The sequence below is a fragment of the Pavona decussata genome, unplaced genomic scaffold (genome assembly GCF_977016875.1).
Source record: "Pavona decussata unplaced genomic scaffold, jaPavDecu1.1 SCAFFOLD_31, whole genome shotgun sequence".
Classification (NCBI taxonomy): domain Eukaryota; kingdom Metazoa; phylum Cnidaria; class Anthozoa; order Scleractinia; family Agariciidae; genus Pavona; species Pavona decussata.
Window position 1 is genome coordinate 347,420 of NW_028145454.1, and position 26,783 is coordinate 374,202.

The 26,783-nt window shown below is 39.2% G+C and overlaps 2 protein-coding genes and 1 long non-coding RNA gene across 10 annotated transcripts in view; 2 read left to right on the forward strand and 1 right to left on the reverse strand.

Annotated features, from left to right (window-relative positions):
• Window positions 1-9,305, forward strand: part of LOC146484706 (uncharacterized) — a 28,780-nt gene extending 19,475 nt beyond the window's left edge. Inside the window, exon 3 of the long non-coding RNA XR_014863562.1 lies at window positions 9,168-9,305. This is a non-coding gene — a long non-coding RNA (uncharacterized LOC146484706). The remainder of the gene's footprint in view (window positions 1-9,167) is intronic.
• On the reverse strand, window positions 96-20,621 carry LOC146484709 (uncharacterized). 5 transcript variants are annotated; one of them, XM_085104448.1, is made up of 4 exons: window positions 20,401-20,621; window positions 13,411-13,488; window positions 9,151-9,614; window positions 96-4,816 (listed from the first exon to the last, which is right to left on the reverse strand). In XM_085104448.1, the coding sequence occupies exons 3-4, from the start codon at window positions 9,396-9,398 to the stop codon at window positions 1,525-1,527; spliced, it is 3,540 nt and encodes a 1,179-aa protein (XP_084960574.1). In that variant the 5' UTR covers window positions 9,399-9,614; window positions 13,411-13,488; window positions 20,401-20,621; the 3' UTR covers window positions 96-1,524. The 5 variants fall into 5 exon arrangements, with proteins under 5 accessions (XP_084960574.1, XP_084960576.1, XP_084960575.1 ...); XM_085104450.1 differs by lacking the exon at window positions 20,401-20,621 and adding an exon at window positions 16,988-17,266; XM_085104449.1 differs by lacking the exon at window positions 20,401-20,621 and adding an exon at window positions 13,663-13,811.
• A 2,785-nt stretch (window positions 20,622-23,406) lies between these two features.
• Window positions 23,407-26,783, forward strand: part of LOC146484710 (uncharacterized) — a 54,175-nt gene continuing 50,798 nt past the window's right edge. For 3 of the 4 annotated variants that reach the window (XR_014863560.1, XR_014863559.1, XM_085104446.1), the window contains exon 1: window positions 23,407-23,526. The gene's annotated coding sequence lies outside the window, so the exon portion shown is untranslated. The remainder of the gene's footprint in view (window positions 23,527-26,783) is intronic. The other variant, XM_085104447.1, reaches the window with a different exon arrangement.

Below are 26,783 nucleotides of genomic sequence, written 5' to 3' on the forward strand. Positions count from 1 at the left end.
TGCCATGGAAACGGTTCTTAGCTCAACAAGACGTACAAAAATACATTCCTTCTTAGTTAGTCTTATACCCTACCAATTTTGGGCATCCAGAAGTACATAGTTTCCAAATAACGTCTTCTAACCCCTGTACACTAAAAAGCTGTATTCGGCCACCTTAATGTAGACGGAACCTAAAATAGAGGAATAAATGAAACGCCTTTACTTCTGAGCATTTTGATTTGGGAGGAAAAGTAAATTGTCTAAGCATTATTTTACATCAGCGTAGATAACGCAAGTGGGTTCATTGGAATTTCGAGTATAACAGAATTCGTCTTACGACCTCAATAATGTTAAATTTCGGCGACTATTTTAACCAGTATCCCTGACAAAATAACTTTTTTTGAAAGAAATTTTTCGTTTTGGAACACGTGATCAGATGAAGCCTTGGTTTTGATAACAAGCGGCAACTTATTATCAAAACCACATTTTTTGTTTGTACAAGTCTGTGTGAAATCATAGAAATTCGATTGCACTTATGAGAGTTCACTTTTATGAGAGTTTTTCTAACCTATAATTCAAGTAAGTGGATTTGTCACAAAACGTTATTTGGAATTTCAGCAATTGTTTAGTTTTTTTTTCTGCAAAGATTATTGAATTCATTTGCATCTTCGTTTCAGAACGAGGATTTGTTGTTGATTACACGGAGTGACTTTTTCCAGAGAGGTTATATGAAGATATAACAATGAGAGTTACTGGTTGTGTATTCCTATGAGAATTTTTGATATGCTGTAGTAAGTTGATCCGTGGATGGAATCCTATGCCGGTTTCAGACAATATTTTCGAATGAATGTCACTTATCAGTAATTTTATGTCTTGCTATTTTTTGATCATGTATAAAAAATCCCAAATGGTGGCCATTCAAATGTACATGTTCAACTTTACGTTTCTATAAGGAGTTTCCGTCAGTTCGATTATCCCTAAGCCGAACCTTTTATTATTATTATTATTATTATTATTATTATTATTATTATTATTATTATTATTATTATTATTATTATTATTATTATTATTATTATTATTATTATGCGTTTTTTTATTATTATTATTTTCCTGTTTGGGTGGTTCTAGGACATAGTTCTTGACTGTTCACATTCTGATTTAAAAGAGACAAGACGTTAATTCGATGCAAGTTTGTTTTATATTGGGGTATTTATTTCGCTTAAACTGAAACCTCACTTACTTTGTGTATTTATAAAACGTTTTTAACAAATCTTAACGTCACCTTTTTAACAATATATCAGCGTATTTTTTTACTTTATTATTATGTGTAAACAAACTCGCCTCTCTCTATAGCCTACCTTATTAAAATTTACTTTACCGGTTTAATAGGTTTGTTTACAACATTGTTTAAAATTCTGTTTCGATAATGTCAAAAAAGCTTGATCTAGTAAGAAGAGTGTTGTTCATCCTTAAATTTTTCTCACTGTCAAAATTCAATACAAGTTATAAGGCGTTTCCTTCAGCTAGGCAGCAATTTTATAAAAGCTATAGTTCAGTTTCATATTTCTGCGAATGCGGCTGCTTCAGCGGCATAGCAAAAGCATCTTTGTTATTGCGATCTCTGGATTGCTTGTCAGACTGCTCTTCGTTAGCATTTGGATGGTGCTGCTGTTGCTGTTGCTGCTGCTGGCAGAAAGCATTAGCAATACCGCTATAGCGCCTTTGGTTGCTATCAGAGAAGCCGTTAGTTCTGCTCTGTTTTAGTCCATTGACTTGAGCTGAGGACAGCAATGCTTCCTCCTCACTTTTTTGGCGGGAAAATAAGCGTGGGCGCGGCGAGCTATGCTTGCGCTTGTCTTCTTTGTGTGACTTCATTTCCCGCCCTTTTTCATCGTAAGCAGACGGAAGAAATTGGACTTTTTCCGCTTGCGGATAGCTTAAACTAATGTCACACGAAATTTGTTCATTATATCGACTGCAGCCAGTCAGATCTGTTCCGCTCAATGACTGCCTGGGTGTACCGTCTTCAAGGTTATTCACGTCCAAAGAAAGGTAATTGTCATGAGGGTCGGACGAACGCCAGTTGTCATTGTCAATTCCATTTTTTCTTTCCGGTTTACAAGTTTTAAGGGTGTTTTCTTTGGAAGAATCGTCGTCTAATTCTTCAGAATTTCTATCTTTGTTGACAGTATACTTTATTGAATACTGTCCTCCAGAAAAGAGCATAATCTCTGAGCTTACCTCCGAAATCGTAGCTGTAGAATCGTTTTCCGAATCCGCTAATAATTGTTCATTTTCGGTTAACAGTGATGAGTCTTTGTAGCGTTTCATGGGGCTGGTGGTGTTTTCGTTCTTGTCGCTGTAAGTAGGTGCAACGTCAGCGGCAGTGAGTACGTCATATATGACCTCCTTTAGTTTCATGATTTGCTGTTCGGTGCTGAGCTGTTTAGATGCTGGAAAAGGAACGACGTCGATGATCCCGAGATCAACATCTTCATAGTCTGTTATCTTTCCAGGCTCTTCCTTTTTTATATCAGCGTTTTCCGAGTTCCATGAGCAGCACCCATTGCTGAGATCGAGTCTATCCGTCTCCGCGTCACTGTAAAGCTCTGGAGACGATGAAAGACGACACTCATGCAAACCAATATCATAACTGTTTCTCAGTGGATAAGGGCTCGCCTCAAACTGCAGGACCTCGGGCTCGGCTGGGCTAGGAGGTCCAAGTTCAATCGTATCCATATGGCGTACATCATGATACAAGGGAGTTTGCAGGCATTTGCAGGGAAAAAGCAAATTCTGTTTCACAAGAAGCACGACGATGGCAATCACAAACACTGCCAGAATAACGCTTAATATGATAAGCACAAGTTGTTGGTTGGCGTTTTCGCGGATGGTTATATACTTTCTAGGTCTTTCTATGACGACGATATGAGGTGTTTCACTTAAGTTCGTTGCGGGGTTGTTTGCTTGAGGGGTCGCGCGGGGCTCTGTGGAAGACACATCGTTTCTGCTAGATAATGCGCCGGGTGGAGTAGAGATCACTGTGCTTTCATCACTTGTAACATGGCCTTTTCCACCTGTCGCTGCAGTAGGTGTTGTGCTTGGAGACTTTATTCCACGTGCTGTTGACTTTGGAGGTATAGGTTGACGTGTGATTGAAGTTTGATCCAGTGGAAAGGTGGTTGTTGTTGGTCTCTTTGTAGTTGAGCCATAACATTCAAGACTGCCGAGAACAAAATATGATCTCCTGCTTGTTCCATCAACGCTAAATCTCAGTTTCTTTACTGGGAGGCTTTCTGAATCCGTTAGGTATCCATCATCCATATGCCATTGATTGTCAACAGTGTCACAGTTGCACACCTTGCTTTTTTCCGCACAGGTTCTGTTCACTCCACATGCGCACTTCATGCTCCCAGGAAATGCACCTGACCAGTAATCCTGTAATTGACCGTCACGTGACACCCAGCGTGCCCCTCGTCCTGACTCGAGATTAAATGTTTTAGGTGAATCAAAAAGTACCGAGTTATAGCATTTGTATTTAAGGTATTGTCTGCAATGAGTGCTACTCGCGATGAGGTCCTTAATGTTTTGCTCGTTAGAATTCTCGTAGAAGATCTCATGTTCGTAAAATTTTCCGCCAGCCTTGTTTTGAGCAGCAATGACGCGATTTCTATCTTGAGTATGGAGAATCACGGTCGAAGGGCCCTTTACGTTGGTCATATTGCAGTAGACCGTGAAAGGCTCTGAATTCTGGGGATTTATCTTGTAATATGAGTTCATTCTTTCACCAGCAGCCCACCAATCAGCACAGGATTGCATAAAAAACGCAGGTATTTCGCATTTCAGACCTTTGAAATCAGTCCCTATGCAGTCACAATATGTTCGGTTCCCGCGCTGAGAGCACCTGCCTCCATTTTTACAAGGATTTGGTAAACAGTCGTCTTTGAGGAAGCATTGTCCCACTGACACCTGGGATCTGTAAACAGTTGTAAAGTCAATCTTCTGGCCCTGTACTGTGAGATCACGCATGCATCCCACAAAACCGAGACGTCCCCTGTCGCTAGCTCCGACGTAAACTTGGGAACTGCTCACAAAGCGTCCTCGAGATGGTTGCGTCTGGGAAGTAAGTATACTGTCCACTTCAAGTGTGATCCTTTGTATGCTGATGTTGACAGCAACAGAGTGCCACATTCCGTCATCCAATCCAGATCCACCAGGAAGCGTCGTCGCGGAGGACTTAGCCATAAATTCCACTTGCAGCAAGATTTTTCCAGAAACTAGCGAAATAAATATATTAGCACCGTTGTTTTGTCTTATTCGTTGGAATAACAAGATTCCATCTCTATTGTAGGTTCGAAACTTAAAGCTGTACGCAGCAGTGCTGTTAATAGGAGCATTTACTTTGATGAAGGACTCGGGTTTGCGAAAGGTAACAGGACGATACCCCTCAGGGGTAATGTTACAGCCAGAAATAAGTCCCCTTCCAGACACAGTTTCATTTCTTTTCCAAGCGATGTCAAGGAGCTTTAGATCATTTATATGCACGTGTTCGTTTTCAAGGCATCCTTCATATGGAACAAAGTGACTCTCTCTTAAAAACCAATGTTTCGCCTGTACTTTGCTAACGTCAACTCCACCCAAGTAGAAAGTCTGGTGCGCAAAACGTCTGGCGTGGAAACCAGGAACCACTATGAAATATGTGTCCACGTCAACGAAAAGAGTAAGTGCCGTGCTATTTGCTCGCTTTATCTGTACTTGGTGCGCGAGATTATCTGCCAGGTTCTTACCAAAATGACCAGTAGACACACTCCGCATACCCCTCACGTAGATGGAACATCTGTCGGTTGAAATAAGAAAATCAACGCCCATGTTGACATTAAACGGTAATAGGACTCATAAGAATGATTTGAAATATCAGGCGACTGCATGCGTGCCGCCAGGATTCCGATTTGTTCATCTGTGACAAGATGTTAGGAAAAATATATCGACATGTTAAATCATTGGTAAATTAAAAGACATTCAACAGAGGGTTACTGAGAAAGATGCAACTGTTACTCTCCCTTTGCATCGGGGCTGTTAATGAGCAAGCAGATTCGCGAATTTTGTTATATGAGTTATAGTGGCGACTACTTTGTTATCACTGCTTATAACGAGCAAAGCTTTGCCATTCACATTAGAAAAGTTAAAAATGTACACAATATGCAAATAACAACGGGATTTTTGTAACGTTCTTTTTTTATACATGTGAATTTTTAATAAAACCTGGTAAAAAATGTACACTGTCCAAGTAGAATAGATAGAAGTCCAGAAGTCAGAAAAGAAAATGCGCGGTTAACTTGTTGATACTCCGCCGCAGACTTGCCGAAACCTCGAAAACTGGAATCACGTTACATTACCTTTTCTCTTGGAGTTTTTATTCAATGCTAATATTGACATAGTTCCTTATCATGTTTGCTGTTCCCATGACGCAAAATGTACATTTTATTATATACCAATTTATCTATTTTTCTTAATTAAAAAAAGAAACAATTATTAAAAAAAACTGACAGCCTGACCGCATTAAAGAGGCTTGTGAAACATATTCCATAAAAAATTCCTCACTTCTTAGAAGGTTTCTACCGAAAAGATAAACTAATTGCTTTAGTTGCAAAATTTTCAAAATATCTATTTGTTACATAATTTGGTGATATGATCTTCAGTTACCAGTGGTTGTAAATGTATAGACTGAAACACTGATACTAACCAAGTGCGTTGAGCAAGAAGATACGAGAAATGTAATAACAAAACGCCTTTCAGCGACCTGATTTGTGTGGTACCACGATATTAAAATTTATGGACCTGAATTTAAGTAACTTTAGTGGTATCCAAAATTTGGGATTTTTTAACGACTTTAAGACAAGTTCATTTAACAAAGCCCTGGCTCGTGGTATGGACGGTACATAAACCTTGATCTTAGATTTTTATTTAGAGAAGGTATAGTCTAACATAACATTAAACATAACATTTTATTCAGTAGGCTTCAACACAAATACAACGTAAACGCGAACTCGTACCAGTATAGAAAAGTTTTGTCTCGTGCTTTGCTTGCGCTTCAACCAGTTTGCCGTATGGCTTCGTGTGCTTGCGTTGCTTGTAAATACCAGGCTTGAAGGATTCCATGTCGAAAGAAATCGTTTTAGCCAGAGTATTCAGCATGAGATTCGTTAACCTATGGGTCATAATGTTATTCGCTGTACTATACCTATTGAAGGCCTTTGCATGTGGAAATCCTACTAAAATCGCTAAAATCTCGCCAGCAAACTTTAGTAATTTTAATTTCTTTAACCTAATATGTTGAACCTTCCTCTTGAAAATAAAGCCTCTGAAATTCACATAATCTCTCAAGGACCAACTCTCTACCACTCACTGATTTTTTTAAATTTAACAATATTGTACAGCAATTTTTGTCAGAGTTTAAAGTATGGCTTACCAGAAAAATATCAACATTTTGCCATCTTTTAATAAATTCACGCCAAGTAAGGAACAATGATTTGTATGCCTGAATTTTATTGAAGAATTCTAAAAACAAAATAATGTCACGGTACGCTCAATTTAAACTAACCATTATGATTTAAGGATTGTTTTTGATTCATAATCTATATTGCATATACACTCATCTATATCTAAAACCGTCTAAACGTCTGAAATAACTCTCCCATTTACCTGTCAGTATGAATGTAGCCTTAGCATCCTTGGCCAAGTTGTGTGTATTTTATAAACCTATGTAATACATTTGTACGCTTCAATATAACCAAATAACAGTAACTAAGTGGTGATACTTAAGTCTCCGTGTGAGATCGAGAAAGCAGGTCAGGCTACCTGTAGCATAACAAACATTACAAATCTGTCCAGAGGTTGCGCAAACCGCGAATGCACAGCTGGGGATTTTCTACTTGGCTTTCTCCCACTTTTACCTTGCGGGAACTCTCTCCAAGCGAAATACAGTACAAAAGACAAGGCGCAACACTTCGATACTTAATGCTTGTGCCAGTCTGCAGAGCATGACACGTGCACACACAAGTATCGTTCGCGAATGTTTTGTGTGCACGCCAAATTTAGACCACTGAATTAACTTGCCTCTACAGTAATACCGTACTGAATTTTAAGTTTCCACTCTAATTTAAGACTAAAAAGTACAGCCCTGCATTATCAAATGCTGTAAGAAAAATGGCGAGAACGGACAATACGGAAGGAGTACTATTAAGACTACTTTAACATTAATATTTCTTTAGGAGTTGCCAACTTGTAAATTGGAGACAAAAATCTCCAACCTTCAGGCCTGGGACTAAGAATTTCCATGCAGGTGAGGTTTTTATTGAAGTGTGGCAACCTGCAAGCGTCAGTGTACGCGTGTAATTTCGAAGATCAAACACACGCCAACCAAAATACCTTCAGTGCACGCGCGAGATCTCGTCGAGCTCTGCCATTCGTTTCTCAGAGTTTTTGTGGGGTATTGTGTTTGCGCTTCGGTTTGCGTCACTTGCAAAACACCAGGCTAAAGCAATAAACGAGCTCAAATGATCCGATTTGTTGTTTGACCGATTTGATTTGATCCTTAACCGCTTCCGATTTTAAAGGAAAGCAATGACCATAACGACAGTACTAAACTGTTCCCTGACTGTGTCTAAAGTACTGTATTGAGTTACCACTACTGCAAAGCGAATTCTTTTTAAAGCGACAATTCTAGTACCAAGACAGACAGGTGAGAACAGCTTACTCTACGCGAGCTAAATGGGAAGTAGTTTTCACTCCATTGTAGTCTATGTTTATGCTTAAACATTATGAAATGAAATACACTGTTTATACCAAAGGTGAGAAAAAAATTCACGATAAACTGCTACTCGGTGGTTATTTAGCACACGTTCATATGTTCACTGGGGATATGTACGTAGGCGAAAAATCGCGGAATTATGCTCAGTTCGAAGAGCGATTAGCATTATTTCTTCTTCAAAACAGACATTTTATAAAATACTTATCTTTGATTGTAACATTGATCTGTGACTTACATTTAGCGAACAGAACTGTCTACATAAATATTTCATAATGGACTATCGGAACTACGCGTGCGTATTTCCATCAAAACGCAGGTGCAAAAGATGGATTTCTTTGACAGCACACAATTCATCTTCCTCTGTAATTAGGCTCCAACAAAAACTGTTCCTGTGGCAAAGCAACAATGTCGCCGGCGGAGTTTTGTATTTTGTAACCACGGCCAAACTATGCAAGTTTCGTGCAATAAGTTTTTGAGACAAAAGTAACGGTTCTGTAGAGAGCAAAAAAAACTGCATATACGTGGATAACTCACAGAGGGGAGTCCTGACGCGAAAGCCACAAAAAACAAATTATAAGACTTACTATTGAGAAGTTTTTGATTTTACAGCTTACACACTGACGTAAATAAAGTAAACAGAAATCTTAAATATCAAATGAAATTCGATTCCACGACAAAGTAATCAAAAGTAATGAAAGGCAATTCCTTCCCGGCAATTCTAACCTCGGCCTAGCTCTCGGCCAGCTGGATAGAACTCTTTAGATTGTGTTTTAAAATATTGTTAAGGGTTAAAGTTCCCATCAAACAGAGAAACATCATACAGGGTTCACAAGCAATCGGCCAATTTTAGTTTAACTGTAGTTTGATAGCGATTAAAAGAGAAATATTCATCGCTCATAGACGCGTTTCCGCTTTTTTTACTGATATAGTCTGCTTGTTTTCGATAAGGCGGAGTAATGAAATTTTGATCTAAATATTTTATCCTTTTTTTATCTGAATAATTTCATTTTTGTAGCAATTTTCCCAGCGTGTGTCTGCACAAATTCCAACAAATATTACCAATAATTATAACGTGCATGAAATGAAACCTCTTGCCACACAAAGAGAAAAGAGTTTTCTTTGACGAATACCCTCCACGTTTGCTTCCATCTTTAACACTCTAAGCGCGCTTAAATAAAACTCTCATGCGCCTTAAACAAGATCAAGTCAGACTCCCCATTGAATCTTTCCAAAAACAGTTACTGGCAAACGTCGCCCTTGCTTTTCTTAAAAAAAATAATAATCAACATCCCACTTCACGGAGAGAGGAGGCTTAGATGTAAACTCAGATAAAGAAGCAAAAACTAAGCTAACAGGCTCACCTGATTTTTCCACGCAGGAGCTCAAGTGTTATGAAGTCGGGTCCACTGCTGCCCGCGTGAAAAAGTGTTCCAGAAGGTTTGATCGTCCGGAACACGAGAACGATATCGTCTGGAAGCGTTCTCGGCTCTCCACTGTAAGAGTACTTTACGTAAGTTGCTCCGTCGAAGCTCGTGTACGAGTCTCCGTGTCCGTAAGAAGTAATCAGCGCGAGAAACAGCCAGCGGAATAACGATGCGACGGTAAACATTGTGCGTGGGTGCCTTCCGTACGTCCAACCCAATTCCTTTTTGCTCTGCACAACAACATTAACAGCTGCCGGTTGTGTCTAAATCCTGACGTTCCCTGCCTCCTGATCTTGCATCCTTATTTATACCATCGATCAGCCTTTCGTGCGTGCCCTAAACAATGTCCGCGGATAATGAGCCTCTTTTGATTGTTACGCCCGAGCCAGCATGTTCCCGGGCTAGGAAGAAAGAAAGAAATTATACAGCGCTGTTATAACAAAGCATATTGTACGTTTAATCTCACCCAGTTACAAAGAGAAGAACACTATTCCATTTGTCCATTTCAAAATTAATTATCTCAGTTAGCCGGTTTATTGATCTATGCAAAAAGCTCAGGCAACGCTGAGAAGTATTGACAATTACCGTATTCACTGGCTTCGCCTATATACGGCAAGTTTGCCGCTGTAGAAGAATGCAGGACAAAAAAAGGTGCCTCCGTCTGGTGAATTCGCTTTCGAATGTTTTATCCAACTTTCTCAGTCCAAAGCTGACGTTTTGTGTATGCATAATTACTCGATCAATCGACCAGAAGGACAAGAATTGTGGGCATTCTCGATGCTAATTGGACTAGAATACCCAGTAATTGTCACATCTGAAAACAAGTGTGTGTTTTTTGATACAAGCACATCCGTCCAAATCCTCGACAAGGCGACCTAATATCTGGGCTATGACAGCCAAGGGAAATATTGAAACAATTTATCAAACAAGGCGCAAAGAACGAGTTGAAATACTTTTTTTCGTTGATTCTACTAATTGTCCAGTCTACAGTGTTTCTTATTAATTTTTCAGGGTTTATGGAGAGGATTCGTTTTGTAACGAGTATTCAGAGAAGATCTGTTGTTGAGAATATAGGTTTGAACAACTTGGAACAAAGAATAATTCACTTTTACCTGGTGTTGTGAGTAAGAGAAGCAATACTTGCTATGACCATTATTTCTATGTCGTGGGAATTAACGAATGCTTGAGGCAAGTTTCTCGGTTCGTACTTTGCGATTAATTAAAATGATTCCCGTTTCTGAACTATCACTGCATGAGTATTGAATTAAAAATGTGTACGTGAGTAAAAGCAAAACCTCCACTTTTAGCAGTAAATTGTGCAAATGAGAAAATTGTGTTGTGACTGAGGCAGTTGCGAAGAAAAGCGAACATTTGTCGTCGATCTGTTTTTTTGGAAATCTACTTCGAATCTCAACTTCAACATTAGTTTTGGTGCAACGTTTGCCCAGTTATGAAGTAGCCCACTGGCTTTAAACCAGATAATTTAAAACAAATTCACTTTTCCAAACGACAGGTGACAGATCCCGGCTCAATATTTTGACATTCTTGTTTCATCTTCTCTTAGTAATTAAGAAACTACATTTATTTACCCAAGCGATTCATGGCCTGCCAATTAAATCGTGTTTAGGGTATTTTCAAACAATAGGTTAATAACTCATTTCTGTCAGCGTAATAACATTATTCAATAACGACCCGGGCTTAATTGTCTTCCCATTCGTTATTCGATTTATACGCGTCTCAATGGAAAATTTACTTTTCGAAGAAATTATCATGAAATCTCATTCCGCTCTCGGGATAGCGGTCAATTGCTAATCAGTTGCACCTTAAGTAATGGAAGCCAGATGAATTGGGGTCCATGTTAGTTTGGCCGCAAACTGTCCCGCCATTAAAAATTTATCGTCCACCACGTGGGTACATGAAACTTGCGAAAGACGCTGGTATGTGGTATGCGACAATCGGATCAAGAAGGACAGTCACAATATAAAAGAATAAAAGAAGATTATGCGCACATTATTGTCTTTCAAGTGTTTTTTGCCACGTGCCGCCTTTGTGATACTTACAGTAATATAGCGCTCGAGGCTTTTCTGGATAAAGAGTGCATTGTCTGCTAAAACAATTAAGAAATCTCAGTGAGTTTCTGGTTTTAGGGCTTTCCAAATTACAAACATCACCCCCTGATTCATTGAATAGAGAATTTCTTCATTTTCACAGCGTTTTATAAGTTAGATGACTTTTCTCAGTTTTTTGAGACTATCATCTATGCGGTGTAATTTCTCGCAGACGGTTTGACAATGTATGTTTCACACAACAAGTTGCAGGACATTTTCCCCATCTTTCAATGCACTCCATAGTTATACACTTGTATTTAGGCTAAACATTATTAAATCGTTACCCTGACGGCTGGTTCTAATTTACAGCATTTTTTTTTCTTTTGTGGGCAGATGCAAATAGAGAATTGTCTTTGCTCGAAACGTTCAAGGAAATAAAAAATTATATATATATGTCGCATAAAGTCTGGCTAACGTAACAGTTTTTAGTTCTTTTTTAAATACATCTACCTGTGAACGTGTGATATATGTTTTATATCAAAGTTGTTTTAACTTTATTCAAACTTTCTGAGCATACACAATGACTTTAAATTGTTAGCGGTTTGCTCGATATACTTGTATTTCTATTTCTTTTGCAGTATCAGAGGTGGCTAATCAGGCTCCATTTTCACAAAGCGGGAGTGAACTCTCCTGCTTGGCGTTTCACTACACTTTCATGTTACGCCGGTATCTTTAGACGTCCTCCTCTGAGTTAAAAAGAAGTGAAATAAAACAAAAAGAATAAAGGAGAAGATAAAAATATATATATTGTTTTCCTGATGTTCAAGGGACCTCCCGCATGGAAACATAAATTTGAAAGACTTTGCTTGCTGTTTAGATATAACTTTAAACTTCTTTCACTTTTGTAGATTGTTTATCAGTAAAGTTTAATTGTCCATGATGAAAGCAGTATTTGAAAGTTCGCTTCAAACCCAGACGCCTACTGAAGAAAAACACTCAGTCTGTTTCGTCTCCTTCCCTCTCTATAATTCATGAACTGACAGTAATGTTCCAAATGCACGATGCGACTAAAAACTCAAGAAAATCTTCCAAATACAAGTGAAGCTAGAACAAGAGAATCTAATTCAATAAATGAGACCACACGGGGTGAAGAATTGGCCCTCCACGGTACCCGGCCAATAGAAGTTTCAGTGATAAGCATGAAACGCTTGAACTGTTTGTCAAGTGAACAAAAATATTTGCAGAAGATCAAGATAAATATTGAGAATTTGTTATTCAGAAAATCTTCCAAATACAAGAGAAACTAGGACACTGAAGAGAATCTAATTCAATAAATGAGACCTCATGGGGAGAAGAATCTGCTCTCCAGTGTCCAATAGAAGTTTCAGTGATAAGCTCGAAACACTTGAACTGTTTGGCAAGTGAACAGAAATATTTGCAGACGTTCAAGATAACTATTAAGAATTGTTATTTATGTTTTTGTAACGGAAAAAGCTTCTTGGGTACATTTCTCTCTGGAACGCCAATATCCGGCAAAGCTACTGACTCCTACTTATTTTACAATAAAAACTTGGCTTGGAAATAAGGAAAGGACATGGAAATCTCCCTCCCTTGTATAGGCAGTTTGCGACCTTAAGATTCCGGGAAAAAAAGGCTGTATTATTTCACAATCTTTATCCAACATTAATATACATTATTTTTGAAGCACAAAATTTACGTTTTTGATTTTCTGACTGATTTTAGCGTGAGAGTAATTAAATCGTAAATTGTTATTGTGTACGACATACCCATTCCCGAAGTCTCTTGTCTTCTTTCCGTAATTGGTAATGAACAAAACAAAATTGTATAAAAGGTATGGAAATTTTCTAGCGAAACGAGTGCAGAGTGTCACAATTGATACAATCATAGAGTAAAATAAACTAAAAACGATAAAAATGAAGACAATAGCACGAAAACCATACGAAGACAGTATTATTTAATAAAATCTCAATCCTGTCATTCAGAAATATCGTGGAGTTTTACTGACGAGATCTTCATTAATCTTGTCGCCATCGCATGCTGTACAAGAACTAATATTTAGAGTCCGCGTCAAAGTTAATAAACGAATTGTTACAACAACAGACACAGTTTGAAACTATCAACCACTTACCTTGAAGCCGTTACTAATGCACTTTCGTTTATTAACCTTGAACACACTCTTTGAACACAAATTACTTCATTCTCAGAACTGAAAAACAAGAAAGAGTTAATCCCGTGAACAAAAGAAACAAGGATCGTGCCAAATAGTCTTTAAATTGCATGCGCATTGCAGCGAAGTCAGATAGACAAAAGCCCAGAGCATATTGAAATTAAATAAAACATCTGTTTTTGTGCCTACATCAGAATTCAAAGGCGAACTTACCAGCTTATATCTATGAATGCTTTAGCAAATGAAAGAAATAAAAAAGAGCCTCAATTTCACATACTGAATGCGTTGAAGAAACTCCGTGCAACGCTCTTAAGGATCTCTACTCCATTATTATACAAAAGCTCAGGGCGACGTAGTGTCTTCGAGATCACTTATAATCAATTAAAATACCTCATATTTTCCTAAATGATTTTTTTTAGTGGTCAGCTGGAGCCCGAGGAACGAGTGCAAAGGGAACAACCCGCAAGGGGCGGCTCCAAGTAATCATGAGACACTATACGCAGTATAACTTATTGTCTATCATCCTAGAGTGGTTTTTCAATTGAGCGTCGAAAGTAACTGCTTCGGTTTGCCTTTCGGCGCTCTTTGATTGGCTTAGAAAACACGCGCCACTTTCTCAACCAGTGAGAAGCAAAACCCAAACCAATCGTGACTTCCTAGCGGCTTAAAGCGCGGGAAAACGCGTGTGTGTATGTATTTGGTTCGAATCCGATCGGGGACTTTGGCTTTGCTTTTTTTCCCCTTAACAACACTCGGTTGGAAACCGCTCTAACAGTAGCGGAACTGTAATTGCTTTTATATACCGTAAAATACAGCCGACACGAATGGCACCGCAAGAATTTAGAATTTACTGCTTATATTTTTCTTTTTAACAGCCACACTTTAAAATTTCTTGATATCTACACACAGGCAAAAAAGTACGAATCATTTTGCGCAGCGGAATGAACATGCTACGCAATAGCTTTTCGTTTGAACGGTCTTACTTTGGGGTTTCGCCTGAGACTCAAACCTTGTACTGCATAATATTTAAATAGTACAAATGAAAGCGCTTATCAATAGCTTTCATTTGAATGTCATACTCTAGGATTTCATCCACATACTCAAAAGTTAGAATTACTTTGGATATCAGAATAAAAGGCTTCGCATGAAATAATACTCAATATTAATAGCTTTCAATTTTATATTAGACAGTTACACAAGGATTTAACCAGAAATGGCTGATAAAAACAATTTCAGTGGACTCTATAAAAGAGTGGGCTATTTCGAATATGATGTGATTGGCAGTTCTGTATCCTTTCGTAGCCAACGATTGAGGGGAAATGGTCATTAAAAAGTGAACATTTTGTTTTGAATTTCAATCGTAAACACTATCTAAAATAGTTTTCAATTGCCATGATTTTTGTCTTCTGGAACATCTAGCCTCAGACTTCTCGCCGTCGTTTTTTCATGATTATTGCATGCATGCAAAAGTCAACTTGCCTCGTTAAATATTGCGCGAAGATGTAGAAACTAGAACTCCTCAGTTGAGTAATTGAAAAAAGTCTGGTGAATTCATTCAGTTACTGTCCCACGACTTTATAGCTTTACAAAAAACTAGTTTAACTTACAAAAATCAATTTTAACACACCTTTATCAAGGACAGTAATATGCAGAGTACATTATATTAGGAGGGTAAACAAGTTTCTGTGAAGTGTACTGTTCTCTCGTCACAACCCTAACTGGAGAAGATAATAAAACGCCTGTCTCCCTTAAATAACTAAGAAAAAAAAAACTTAGCTGCCAAAGGGGCAGTCACTGTCATGTTCCATAAGAGAAAATCTGAGAAGGCAAATTATTGTTTGGAACAAATTCAGTTCAAACCATTTGGGACAACACCATCTTTTGAAATTTTCACTTGTCAATTGAGCACTTTAGCTAAAAACGAGGGGGTGGAGTACGATGTTTACTGATTACTTGGAGATACTCTGAGGTCGCTAAAAATGTACACTGATTGGTTTATAGTAGGTTTAACTAAAAGCCCTCCGTGAAGATAATCTGATAAAAACGAAAGCAAATATGCTCCAGAAATTTGGAACTAATGCATTTAGGTAAGGTCGAAAAGTCTCCGATCTTTGCCACCGACATTCAATGAAATCTACTTCTTCAAATCTGCCATAGGCCATGCATGTCAACATGCTTTTGCAGTTTCGCTGATACGTTCGCATAATTTAGTAATTGGCAAACTGAACTTAAGAAGGAAAAACTTTTACAGAGAAAATTGCTTCGCTTCCTGCGAAAACAAGTAATTTTTTACAGGCGTTTATTGTTTTGGGGTGTCTGCATGCTAACAGTTAATCTCCTTGGCAATCAATATTTGTCAGTGGCCTTAATTAGTTTTTTTCCGTCGATTACTTGTCTCGAGCCCCAAGCATTATCACTTTTCTTTACAAATATAAAAGTAACTTTGTTTGGTCTATAGGTTTAAGGCGTGTCTCGGGTCAAAGAATGAACTGATATTAAGGTCTTCGTTTTTAGAAACAAAGAAAGAGTCATGACCTGATTGTAAATACAATATTCATCTAAGATAAAGAAGGATTTATGCAACCGTTCAACGCCCAGTCCCTGTGTTTCGCGCGGAGTTTTCGTTTTCGTTTTCGATCTCGTGGTAAACTTGGTCTTATGTCTGTTAACAGTCGTAAGAGACACCGCTAATAGTTCAGCAATTCTTCAGCAACACAGGCTACGGTTGCACAAAACCTCCACTAATGTTAAGATCTTTTTTTTTTTTTTTTTCAAAAGTTTTTTTTGGCAAACTGACATGGACAGGTCCCGCCTAAGCCAATCGATGACGTTTGAAGCCAGGCCGCGGGGCGAGAGAAGTCCTGTGTTTTTCTAACAATTCATATCAAATACGGAATAATCGACGCACTCTGGTATACTCATCGTAGAAAGAGTACGTGCAGTGTCCACCTTTTTTAACGATCACCTGTCTGCCAATATCAGTACATTAATGCAACCCACATGGCAAAATTATAAAAAGCCACGTTCTTCGGTAATTTGTTTTGAGGTCAAGCTCTAATAAGGTGCTTACATTTATCACACCTACTGCTAGAAAACGTCTGCTTTTGGGTAGCTCAACTGATTCGTTTGACACAACAGTTGTGATAATGAATGCTCAAAGTTTACTGAACATTTATGCCTCTTCACCTGTTTTGTTACTGAAACTTTTACAGAATTAAACATCACAAACTGACGAGAAGCACTGGCATCTCTAAGGTTCTGTCTCCGCCTTGACTACATCGACCGAAAAACTGTCCCATCTCCGCTGTAAATATTTAATTTACATTATTTAAACCAGCTCCCTGAAATTTTTAGCTTCTTAGTTATTTCAGGGAGCTGGTAAGCCCTTGACATTTCAAAATCTTTTCAACTAAATGTATGAATAACTTTTAAACGGGGTAATAAAGTCTTGTTGTTGTTGTCGTTGTTGTTGTTGCTCTTTAAGCAGTAGTTTGCTCAGGTCGGCGCAAAGCAAGATAGATCATTAGTTCCTACTCACCAACAGCGCTGAATATTGCTTGTTTGCTTTCTCCAGTTTCCAGTGAATTAAATCAATAGCAGAAAGTCGGCGATCAAATGCCCTCTGAATGTCATTAATACTTCTTTTTTTTTCTTTTATTATTCTCTAGAGTTGTGAATAATGCCAAAATTATTTACATCAACTATTTACATCGGCTACAAATTACAGAAAACCGCCCTGGAGCATCTTCACGAAATCACTAAACTATTTAGCATACCTCAATGACTAATACTCTTTCATCATTCAACACTTATAAATGAAACAGACACTGATTAGCCTCTTATCCTTAAAAGCATATTTAACAATTATTCCACAAGCGCGCGTGGGATGCAAGATGATAGATATAGCCAACGAGTCGCGCAGCGCCAAGTTGGCTATAATAATTTTGTATCCAACAAGCGCGAGTGGCATAATTGTTTCATTAAAACAACCACGAAAAATCACTAAATCCTGCTGATTTAGTAATATTTTCTTTTCTCTTTGACGCGTATATCCTTGTCATATTTCTTGGGCATGGTATAATTGCTCATATTCCATGTCCGCTAAACCAATCAATACTCTGGAACTGCGTTATCCAGTGAGTCAGTTTTCAATAATAAACAAAATTATCAAGATCAGAACGAAGTTAATTAGCTAATTTTCAAAGGTAAGCATATATATATCCTGGCGCAAGTGCTCTTTATAGTGTGCTACATTTTGTAGGTGGAATTAAATATAATGCACATTCTTTCCAATCGACTCACGTGCTGCGTTGGATTCGGTTACCTTACTCAGTTATTGGCGCTGTAATTTATATCACCGTGTGTCTTCATATGAATGGCTTCTCCAACTTTTTCTGTGCAATCGTTTTTGTTTCGATCACTAAAGATACGGTCAATCGAACATATCCTTATTACTGCCTCGGACATGTTAAATCTTGATGGGACCATTTTAGTTCATCCCATAACATGTTTCGTTTCCCAGACCAGACCGACGCAATGTTTTTAAAGAGCTTTAACTATGTGTCAAAAGAAATTCAATTTTATTAATTTCTCCTTTCTCTTAGGTGTTCCCTAGTATAATATGCTATGCTTTGTACACATCGTTTAAGGGGATTCTCAATTCTAAATTAGCCCTTATCTGTATGAGAACGACGTCTTCGAGTACATCTTAGTGGTACGTTACAAAATGGCAAACACCAGGAAAATATAATCAGAGCCCAATTGGATTTGTTCACTTATTATAATTTGTCAACGTTTCTTTCTTTCTTTCTTTCTTTCTTTCTTTCTTTCTTTCTTTCTTTCTTTCTTTCTTTCTTTCTTTCTTTCTATCATCTATTTGTAAGGGACAAAATTACAGTGGCCAGCTTTTGTATAGATAGCAAAACGCGCAATCATGTGTCCCATGCATAAATTTTAAATCTTTTTTATGTACACCACTACAAGTAGTCGGTTTCGGGATAGAAAGAATGTAGTAATTAAATCTAATTAACTGAGTATAGTTGCATTACTGTTCCACGCGTGCGAGTATCAAGGTCATTGCATGCTCGCTGGTGGCTGTAAAGAAACGCAGGCTCCCGTACAAACATCACCTGCTGCAACTTTCCCCTGTCCGCGGTGTCAAAAGATTTAATTTGCGCTTCACGCATCGGACTTCACAAAACCATTAAAGCAGAGCAAATTCGTCTAGTCCGGAAGACACTATGCCTGGTATACTAATCTCGAAGGGAGGAACGGGAAAGGCCAAGACGCGGGGGTGACAAAGCCTACGGGACCGTCCTCTCAAGGTCTTCTGTGCCGCTAGGCACAAAGGAGATAGGTAACAGATAAACGGCTGCTTCTTGTGTTTCAAGTCCTTTCGGTAAACGTGAAGTTTCCGTCGGTGACACTCCATTTTAGATCGGATAAACAGACAGTCCTGTTTTTACTACATTTTTCTGATCAAGGTATTACGCTGTTCCTTTTTTCTTCTTGCAAATTATCGGTGGTACTTTGCTTGCCTGCCTCCTGCCTCTTGATAGGATTATTTTTTGATAAAGGTGATTAACCTCTCAAGAGCTAGGAAATGGAAACTGGGGAATAAACTGCACGTAAATACAAGCAGAGTTTTCTCGAGTTTCAGTGATCAATGCCTTTTGATGACGTAGAAGTCAGGCTTTAACACCAATATCTGAGGAATTTTGATAAGACAAGTATAGAGAGCTTAACCGTCAAGACAAAGTAGGCCGCCTTCCATTAAAAACGTATGCATCGAGCAGCGGAAGAAAGGGATGTTTCTTATTCAAGAGGTCGAGATTCATCATCCGATGTTTTGTCTTCTAACAAGGAACAATGGAGTTTTGTCATCGTTTGTGATAACATGAACGCGCCTTTTTAAGCCAAATTGAAATGAGTGAAATTCCTTGATCCGATACTCTATGAAACTCCCCAAACTTTTAATGCCAAGAGTGCCTAAGATCTTTATCATTCAGTGAGAAAATTATGTGCATTTGATGTCAGGGCTGGCCTGATGTTAAAGCAAGCTGAAAAACAAACAGAACCATTGGAGAGTCTGGCTTAATAACACTTATTTGTTCCACAACTACACGGTTTTTTAGGGGGGGGGGGGGGGGAGTATTTACTTGTATAAGCTGAAGTATTCGTCACACCAAAGTATGTTTTTAGACTGTTGTTGGCGTGGAAACTGGTATAAATGTTCTGAAACTAGGGTCTTCCGCCTTTAACTGTCGTATTTGATATACACTTTGCTCTTTGGCTTGAAATCCAGTAAAAGGGAGGAATTTTTTGGCATCAGATATGAAAAAATGGAGGAAAAATTGATTTTTCGGTCTGAAAATGGGTTTAAAATGCGCCCCCCCCCCCCCCCCCCCAACCCCTGGTATTTTGAAAACTCACTTTTCTTGTTTATCTAGCAACGCTGACTCTTGCTAGCTGAAAATTTTGCCAATCAAATGTTAAAGGCAATGAAAAGCAATGCGGTTCATGAGATAGGTGGTGTCTTTGAACAAACTTCTTGTGGCCAGTTCCCTTATCACAAGCTACCCGCTAAACCTCATAAAAAAAACTTTGCAGTCTATGCTGATAAAAGAGACTTTGAAACCATTTCAGCCTAAACTCGGAGAGCGGTAGCTTCACAACTGAGTGAGCATGCCTCAAAATTTACTGTGTTCCTCAGTACTCGAGCTGAAGTACAAAACCATTTAGTTCAATTTCATTTCAAAAGATAATTTAAACGGTTTTAAACGAGGTCAGTGCTACAGACTCACTCTGCTGCTAAATATTGCCTAAAAGTGAGCAGTGAAACGAACTGAACCGAAGCTTACAGCGTTCTAACTATGTGTCCTTATGTTTATCATTTTTACCTAAACTTAAACTGGCTGGTAAATCTAATTGATACTAAATTCGTTTGCCTACCTTACAAGCGGTAAAACCATCCCTTCCGCAATCGAATGCTTAAAAATTTCGGGGCCAAGAGCTTTTACGCCGGCGAAGAGTACAGTAAAACAAAGAGTTTGTTTATCCAAAATCTTGTGTTACAAAAATCGTAACAGATCAAGACAGTTCATACACTGTGCAGGAAGCACTCTCAAGTGGCGGGAATGGATTGGTAGCCGCGAGTGTAGTGGCGGGAAAATTTAGACGCTGTGTGGCATGACAGCGGTTGACTCAAGCGCTCACCCGCGCTCTTCGGACACTGTCATTTAAAGAATAATTTCCACAGAAACAAGTTCTGAGGAACAAGAGAGTCGAGTAAGAATTTCGGCATTTAATATCATCTCTTGACCTTTATTTGTTTTGGGCAAACCACTTCTGGGATCAAAAGCTGAATAAATGTTTGTTATTGTAACTTACTGTAATCCGCTTTGTTGCATTCCCATCATACTTTGATACCGAGAAGGCTTTTAGCAAGGTCTATATTTAGCAGGTCTTAGCAACTAGGGGCAACTGTAGATTAGTGAGTAATCTCGATTCCAGGCTCTCTCTCCTTTGCTAAGTCGGTGATGATGTCATCCGCCCCTGCCAAAAATATCTGCAGGAAATGCCAGATAGATACCGGCGCGTCCCAGAATCCATCCTTTCATTCCGGGAATCAACGTTGTCCCGTTCAATCTCGACTCCAATCCGTATTAGGAGTGCGTTCTTCCTACGTCGAACGCAATAAGGGGCACCGATACCCAACGGTTCGCTTCGGTTGAACCGATGTGATTGGGCAGAAGCCGTTAACCACCTCAGAAGTCCGGATTAAATTGTGACGTAAAACTATAGTTTTCTTCAACGCAGGACTGAACCGGGTTAACTTTCGAAACATTGGAAGACCATAGCTAATTCTGTTTGTTTACAGAGGGGCAAATATGTCGTTTAAGGTGCGAAATGAGGCCAGCTAGTATTTTCGCGGAAAGTCAACCGCCGGTTGGAAATTTAAGGAATAAGATTCTGTTTACTCAAACCTGCGTTCCGGCTGTGACTTGAATTTTCAGCTAAAGGTTCTAGATTGGGTTAGCTTATAAAAATGTGCGTTTAGAAAGGCGATAAAACGACCTGGGGACACGGGAAACAACATTTTAAGTATTTTGACTAAATCAGTGTACCCGTTGGGTGCCCATTTCAGGTTTCAAAGGCGTGAGACTTTTATCTTGACTTTTATCTTTTATCCGAAGATTTCCGAAGAAGTCTCGCAAAATAAAAAAGGAGAAAAACCTCTCGGAGCAGAACCAAAAACAAACTCAACCCACATATAACAACGATCAACGCCGAATCCGGGAATCGAACCAGGCCACATAGGTGGGAGGCGAGTGCTCTCACCACTGCGTCATCCCTGCTCCCCTTGAATAATTCTGAAGTTCTTACGGTAACATAATAGTTACGCTCCATACACATGAGACCTTCAAAAGGCAGAGATTTTGGGGAAAGTATGGACATAATATATTTACTCATTTTACATAGAATTTTTGTTTCTCGCATTGGTTTGAGTTTACATATTTTTGAAAAGTGTGGCACTGAAGGCTGTAATAGCTCACATTTCTTAACCAGGCGTGACTGAATTGGTCCGTAAGCTTGAGCAGGCGTGAGACCCTCAGGCGTGAGAGTGCTAGAGTTGGCAGGTCATGAATATCAGTAGATACGCCGGACCAGAAATTTAACGCAATTCAAAAAGTAACTCAGTGTGATTAGCATTACATTACACTGATTACAACCATGTCGAGAAGTCACAGTTTTAAATCAGCTCAGTTTTTAAATCCTTTCAGTTCAGTTTTAGTGACCTCGACGTTCGGCAGAATTGACGTCTCAGTACGATGTTGCTTCAGTGAATTGAGAGGACGCAAATTCCTGGCGAATTTCTTCATTATAAACACTAAAGTATATACAGGCTGCTACGGAGTCAATTCGCTTCAGTACCCGCCAAATGTACTCGCGGCCGGCTCGACTTTAGTAATAACCTTTTTCCCACTAAATCTGATTGTTTCAGTTTATCCCGAGGCATAACCACAAACAATAAAAATTTACTGATTAAAATACCTTTTCTGCGATTAGACAAGCGGAGTTGTATCTGGCAGGCCCTTTGTATCACTTCCAGGCGGACTGGGAGTCTGATAACTGGGATGCATATAAAATAATTCAGTACATGGCTCAAATTCATTACTGATCACGACTGCACTTCTTACAGCGCATGTACAATTAAGTGAAGGTAATCAAAACTAACTTGTAATTATCGCCTGTAAACATGTCATTAGGCATATAAGTGGCACAACAAGAATAAAACAAACAAAGCGAATGGATTTGTTCAGTCCCTCGGGATATCTCTAATAAACTCCACAACAATAGCATGATGCCAGGGCATAGGGCGAATCTAGCAAGTATTAAATCTGGTTCCATTTTTAAATGTTTAGAAAGTTTTCTTTTTTTCGTTTTCCTTCACTAAAAATCAGAGCATTTTACAATTTTGCTTGCGTCAAAGTCAGTCTCTTTTGTCTTTTCATTTCCTGATAACGCAAACACGTGATCGCATTAAGTAATGGAAAAGATCGTCACACTTTAATTAAAAATTCGGTCCACACAATTAATATAAAAGAAACTATTTTGAAAAATTCTTCTGTGCCCAAAATAAAAACAATCTCATTCAAGATCTTTTACATGGCCCGGCCCGGCCCGTGTGCCGCGTCTCACAATTCTTGAAAGAATGACAGACAGTGATAAAGACAATTTGTTTGTAAGCATGCTTCGCTGACCTCCAATTTTTAATTCAAACTTTTGCAAGAGGCGAGAACACATTTATTAATCTAGAAATCTATAAGTAAGAAACAGGAATATTATGAGGAAAGTTTCCTATCCGATCCTGATCCTGCCTTCGTCAATCCAATCCGACCATTACCCTCCAGGCTAACAAATCATCTTGGCCTCGACTTTAAGTCGAGTGTAATTTGAACCCAGGTCTCCAGTCAGCCAATCAATATGGCGTCCAAAAGCATGCGAAGCGAAGATGTGACAAAGTTGATGGCATGCCGATGTTCTGCTTTCCTCGAGAAGTATTAATTAGACCAGGTATGTATGCGTATTCCTGAAGAATTTAAAACAAAACGCTGCCGTGTGTCACTTTAATAGACATTTTCACTGTCAATTACCAATTCATTAACCTACCAGCCGCGTCTATTTCAATAGTGGCACTGCACAGCTAGTCATAAGCCCTTTCCAGACTTCATGAATGTATCTAAAACTCGGTGCTCCAAGAGTTAAAAGCGTTTCACGACTGACTCTCCGTTTTGGTGGTCCTTTAATGTTAAACTCGAGTAAATCATGATCAATCAATAAAAATCAGATCGATTTCAATTCATCGATTTCCCATGATTTTATCGACGTCTAACAGATATGTTTTGTTCTAAATGGTTCTGGTCCAAAATCAGGCCTGGGAGGCCTTTAGTTGCTATCCACACCAGCTATCTGAGCCCAATCCGGTCCGATTTATTATGTTTACACGGGACCAGACCCAAATTGATGTGTGTTGGATCAGGTAAATTAGTCTTCTCACTACCCGCCTAGATTAGCTCTAGCTACTTGCGGGTTAGTGTTGTCTTTGAAGGCCCGTTTACACGTTAAAAGAGAAGGAACGGCTCGGTTAGAAACAAGTACTGGTACCAGACGAAATCTCCCGTTTACACGTAGAAATTCTGTAATGTACCTAACAGAAAAAGGCACGGTACTTGAGAGCCCCTTGGAACGGGTACTAGACCGTTTACACGTTGTTTTCTTCGAGACCGGTAACGATAGAGCCCGCAATAATTAAACAAAACTGCTTCGATTAGTTGTTCATATGCGCTTGCACGTACAGTACACTGTGCGTATCTCCGACTATCATAGATTTACAAGCACTTTTCTGTTATCTTCTGAAGAAGAGAACACGAAATTCACGTTTGACAGCGCGAGTGATTCTTCAGAGAAATGCCTCTGAGAAAAATGTACCGAATTAGGAGAAAAACAAGGCTTACGGTTCTCCTATTAACAGCCCTTGTATCGCACTTCACAGTCGAACGGAGCTTGTGGCAAATTCCAAGAACAAGCGCTTGGTTTGATCTTAGCACTTACCGCACTTACTCTGACGATCAATGGTATGCTAAACAACTGACGTGGAGTACTACGGGCTCAGAAAAAATGTAACAGAACGGTACCGAAAAAAGGGCGAGCGTTTACATGTTGTAAAGAAAACAAAAATGTGGGTACGGAACCGTTTTTTATCGGTTCCGTTCCGAAAGGGGTCCATAGCCGCCTATGGACCTTTTTAGGAACGGAACGGATAAGACTGGAACGGGTCAAGTACCGTTTACACGTCAAATTTTGTCGGAGCCGTTCGTCTTTTTATCCGAGCCGTTCCAATTTTTTCGGTCGTGTAAACGGCCCTTGAATTTTATGTGAAGCATTTTTGAATAGACTTGAAACTTGAAGTTCTACTTACCCTTTTATGAGCTTCAGTTCACATAGGAGCAAACTGGTACTGGATCAACATAAACAAGTCAGCTGTTTTTCTCAGGAAATCAGGCATAGGCGACAAGACACAGCTTTCAGACTGGAGTTTTATATACCACTGTTTCAATAAATATATTTCCACAATTATTTTGATCAAGGGATGGTGAGTTGCCTTAGGTGAAACCAAGAGTCATGCTAACCAAAGTAATGATCATTTGCCTTCTGATGTCATCGCTGTACGTAGTTTGATATTTTCTTAATTCTCATAAGTCAGCTTAGTCAAAGCCACGACACAAAACATGATGAATCAAACTTTAATAGCACTGCTGGTCGCAAAACTTACTGGCCTAGGTGTTAACACAATGCCAGTTCTAAAATTAGCCCCGCTTATTCGCATGCCAAACATTGCACCAGATTGGGAATGGATAGCTGGTAAGGATAGTGGGTCCTGTGTGAACAAACAGCCTGTCTAGCCCAATTTTCAAACCAGATAGAGCTGTTTGTAACTAGTCCCGCGTGAACATCTTGGAACTTTTCTCACTGGCCCTTGGAAGCAGCACCATGTAAACACCTGGAACACTTCAGTTTACTACGTGTACATGCAGCATGATTTAGGTTTCAAGGATGCACACATGTAGTCAAATCTTTTACAGTTTGTTTGCAGTATTAATAACTGATGCCCATAAAGCATATACAGCAAGGGCATGACAGGAGAAGGTGAATGGCCTTTACCTTGTTCAGCATGATTCTTGGGTTAAAGGCAACTAACCATCCTTCAAATGGCTTTTTGTGCCTGGTTTACTGTAGCCTCCCACGCAGTCGTTTTTAGGGGACTCGTATTACCTCCTCCCCTCAAACGCCTGCTTACCCAAGCACCACATTCCTTTCCGCTGCTAAGCCAATCACAGTGAACCTTCTAAAATCTGGAAGGTTGACCTTGACCTCAGAATGCCTCTCGCGGGAACAGTGAAAAACATCACAACGGAGACAGAACTTGACCGAGCTTACGTGAGCTTGTAGCACCGTGTGCCCTACGTTCAAAATTTCTCGTGTAAATGCCTATCAATCGACTGCAATAAAAAAATTCGTGACGGGAAATAGCGATATTTTCGTCAATTTGCCGACTGGTTACGCAAAGTCGCTTTAATATTTATCAAGCTTAGCCTTCAATCTTGTCGACCTGGTCGGTGTGGAGGAAACCAAAATATTACCTGATATCTCTGTAAACTTTAAAGATTTTGCAGTTGAAACTCGCTTTGTTGTTGTAATTTGTTCGGGGGCATGTGCGACATTTTCCACAAGGACCACACGTTGATCGGCTCTTTGTCGTTTAACTTTCCGTTTAATAGTCTTTAATGAACTGATAAATACTGCAGATCTCCCCTTGATACCTTCTACATTCTTCTTTGCTTTCTCGAATCGAGTTAGTCTGTCGTAGCACTTCGTACAAACAAACAAACATGCTCCAGAGTTTCCGCACCCGTAAGAGGCGATATCTTCACCGATTGTCGACTCGATCAGGCGGGGAAGATCGATTACACTTTCCCGAAGCTTTTGACTCTCCCAGCAGTGTCAAAACGTCGCACAAGAAGTGCTTGCATTCACATTCAATATTTGTTTTGGTGTTTCAGCCATGACCAGCCATTCCAGAAGTGAAAAAAAATATATATTCCAACTTAACTCCCGCGTCTCTCAAGACTGTAACAGCTAGACACTGTACAAAGCTCGCGGGAAACGGAAGCGACCATTGTAACCAGCAATTTGATTTGATGTCATTAAACAATGCCCCGATGGTGATTGGCTAGGGTGCTTGCGGAGTAAAACAATGGGAAAGGAATGTG

Excerpts from the sequence above, each read along its gene's own strand:
- LOC146484709 (XM_085104448.1), bottom strand. The coding sequence starts at position 9,398 with ATGTTTACCGTCGCATCGTTATTCCGCTGGCTGTTTCTCGCGCTGATT. Across the intron at positions 4,817-9,150 it reads CTCCTGCGTGGAAAAATCAG|ATGTTCCATCTACGTGAGGG; the intron begins GTGAGCCTGTTA and ends TTCAACCGACAG.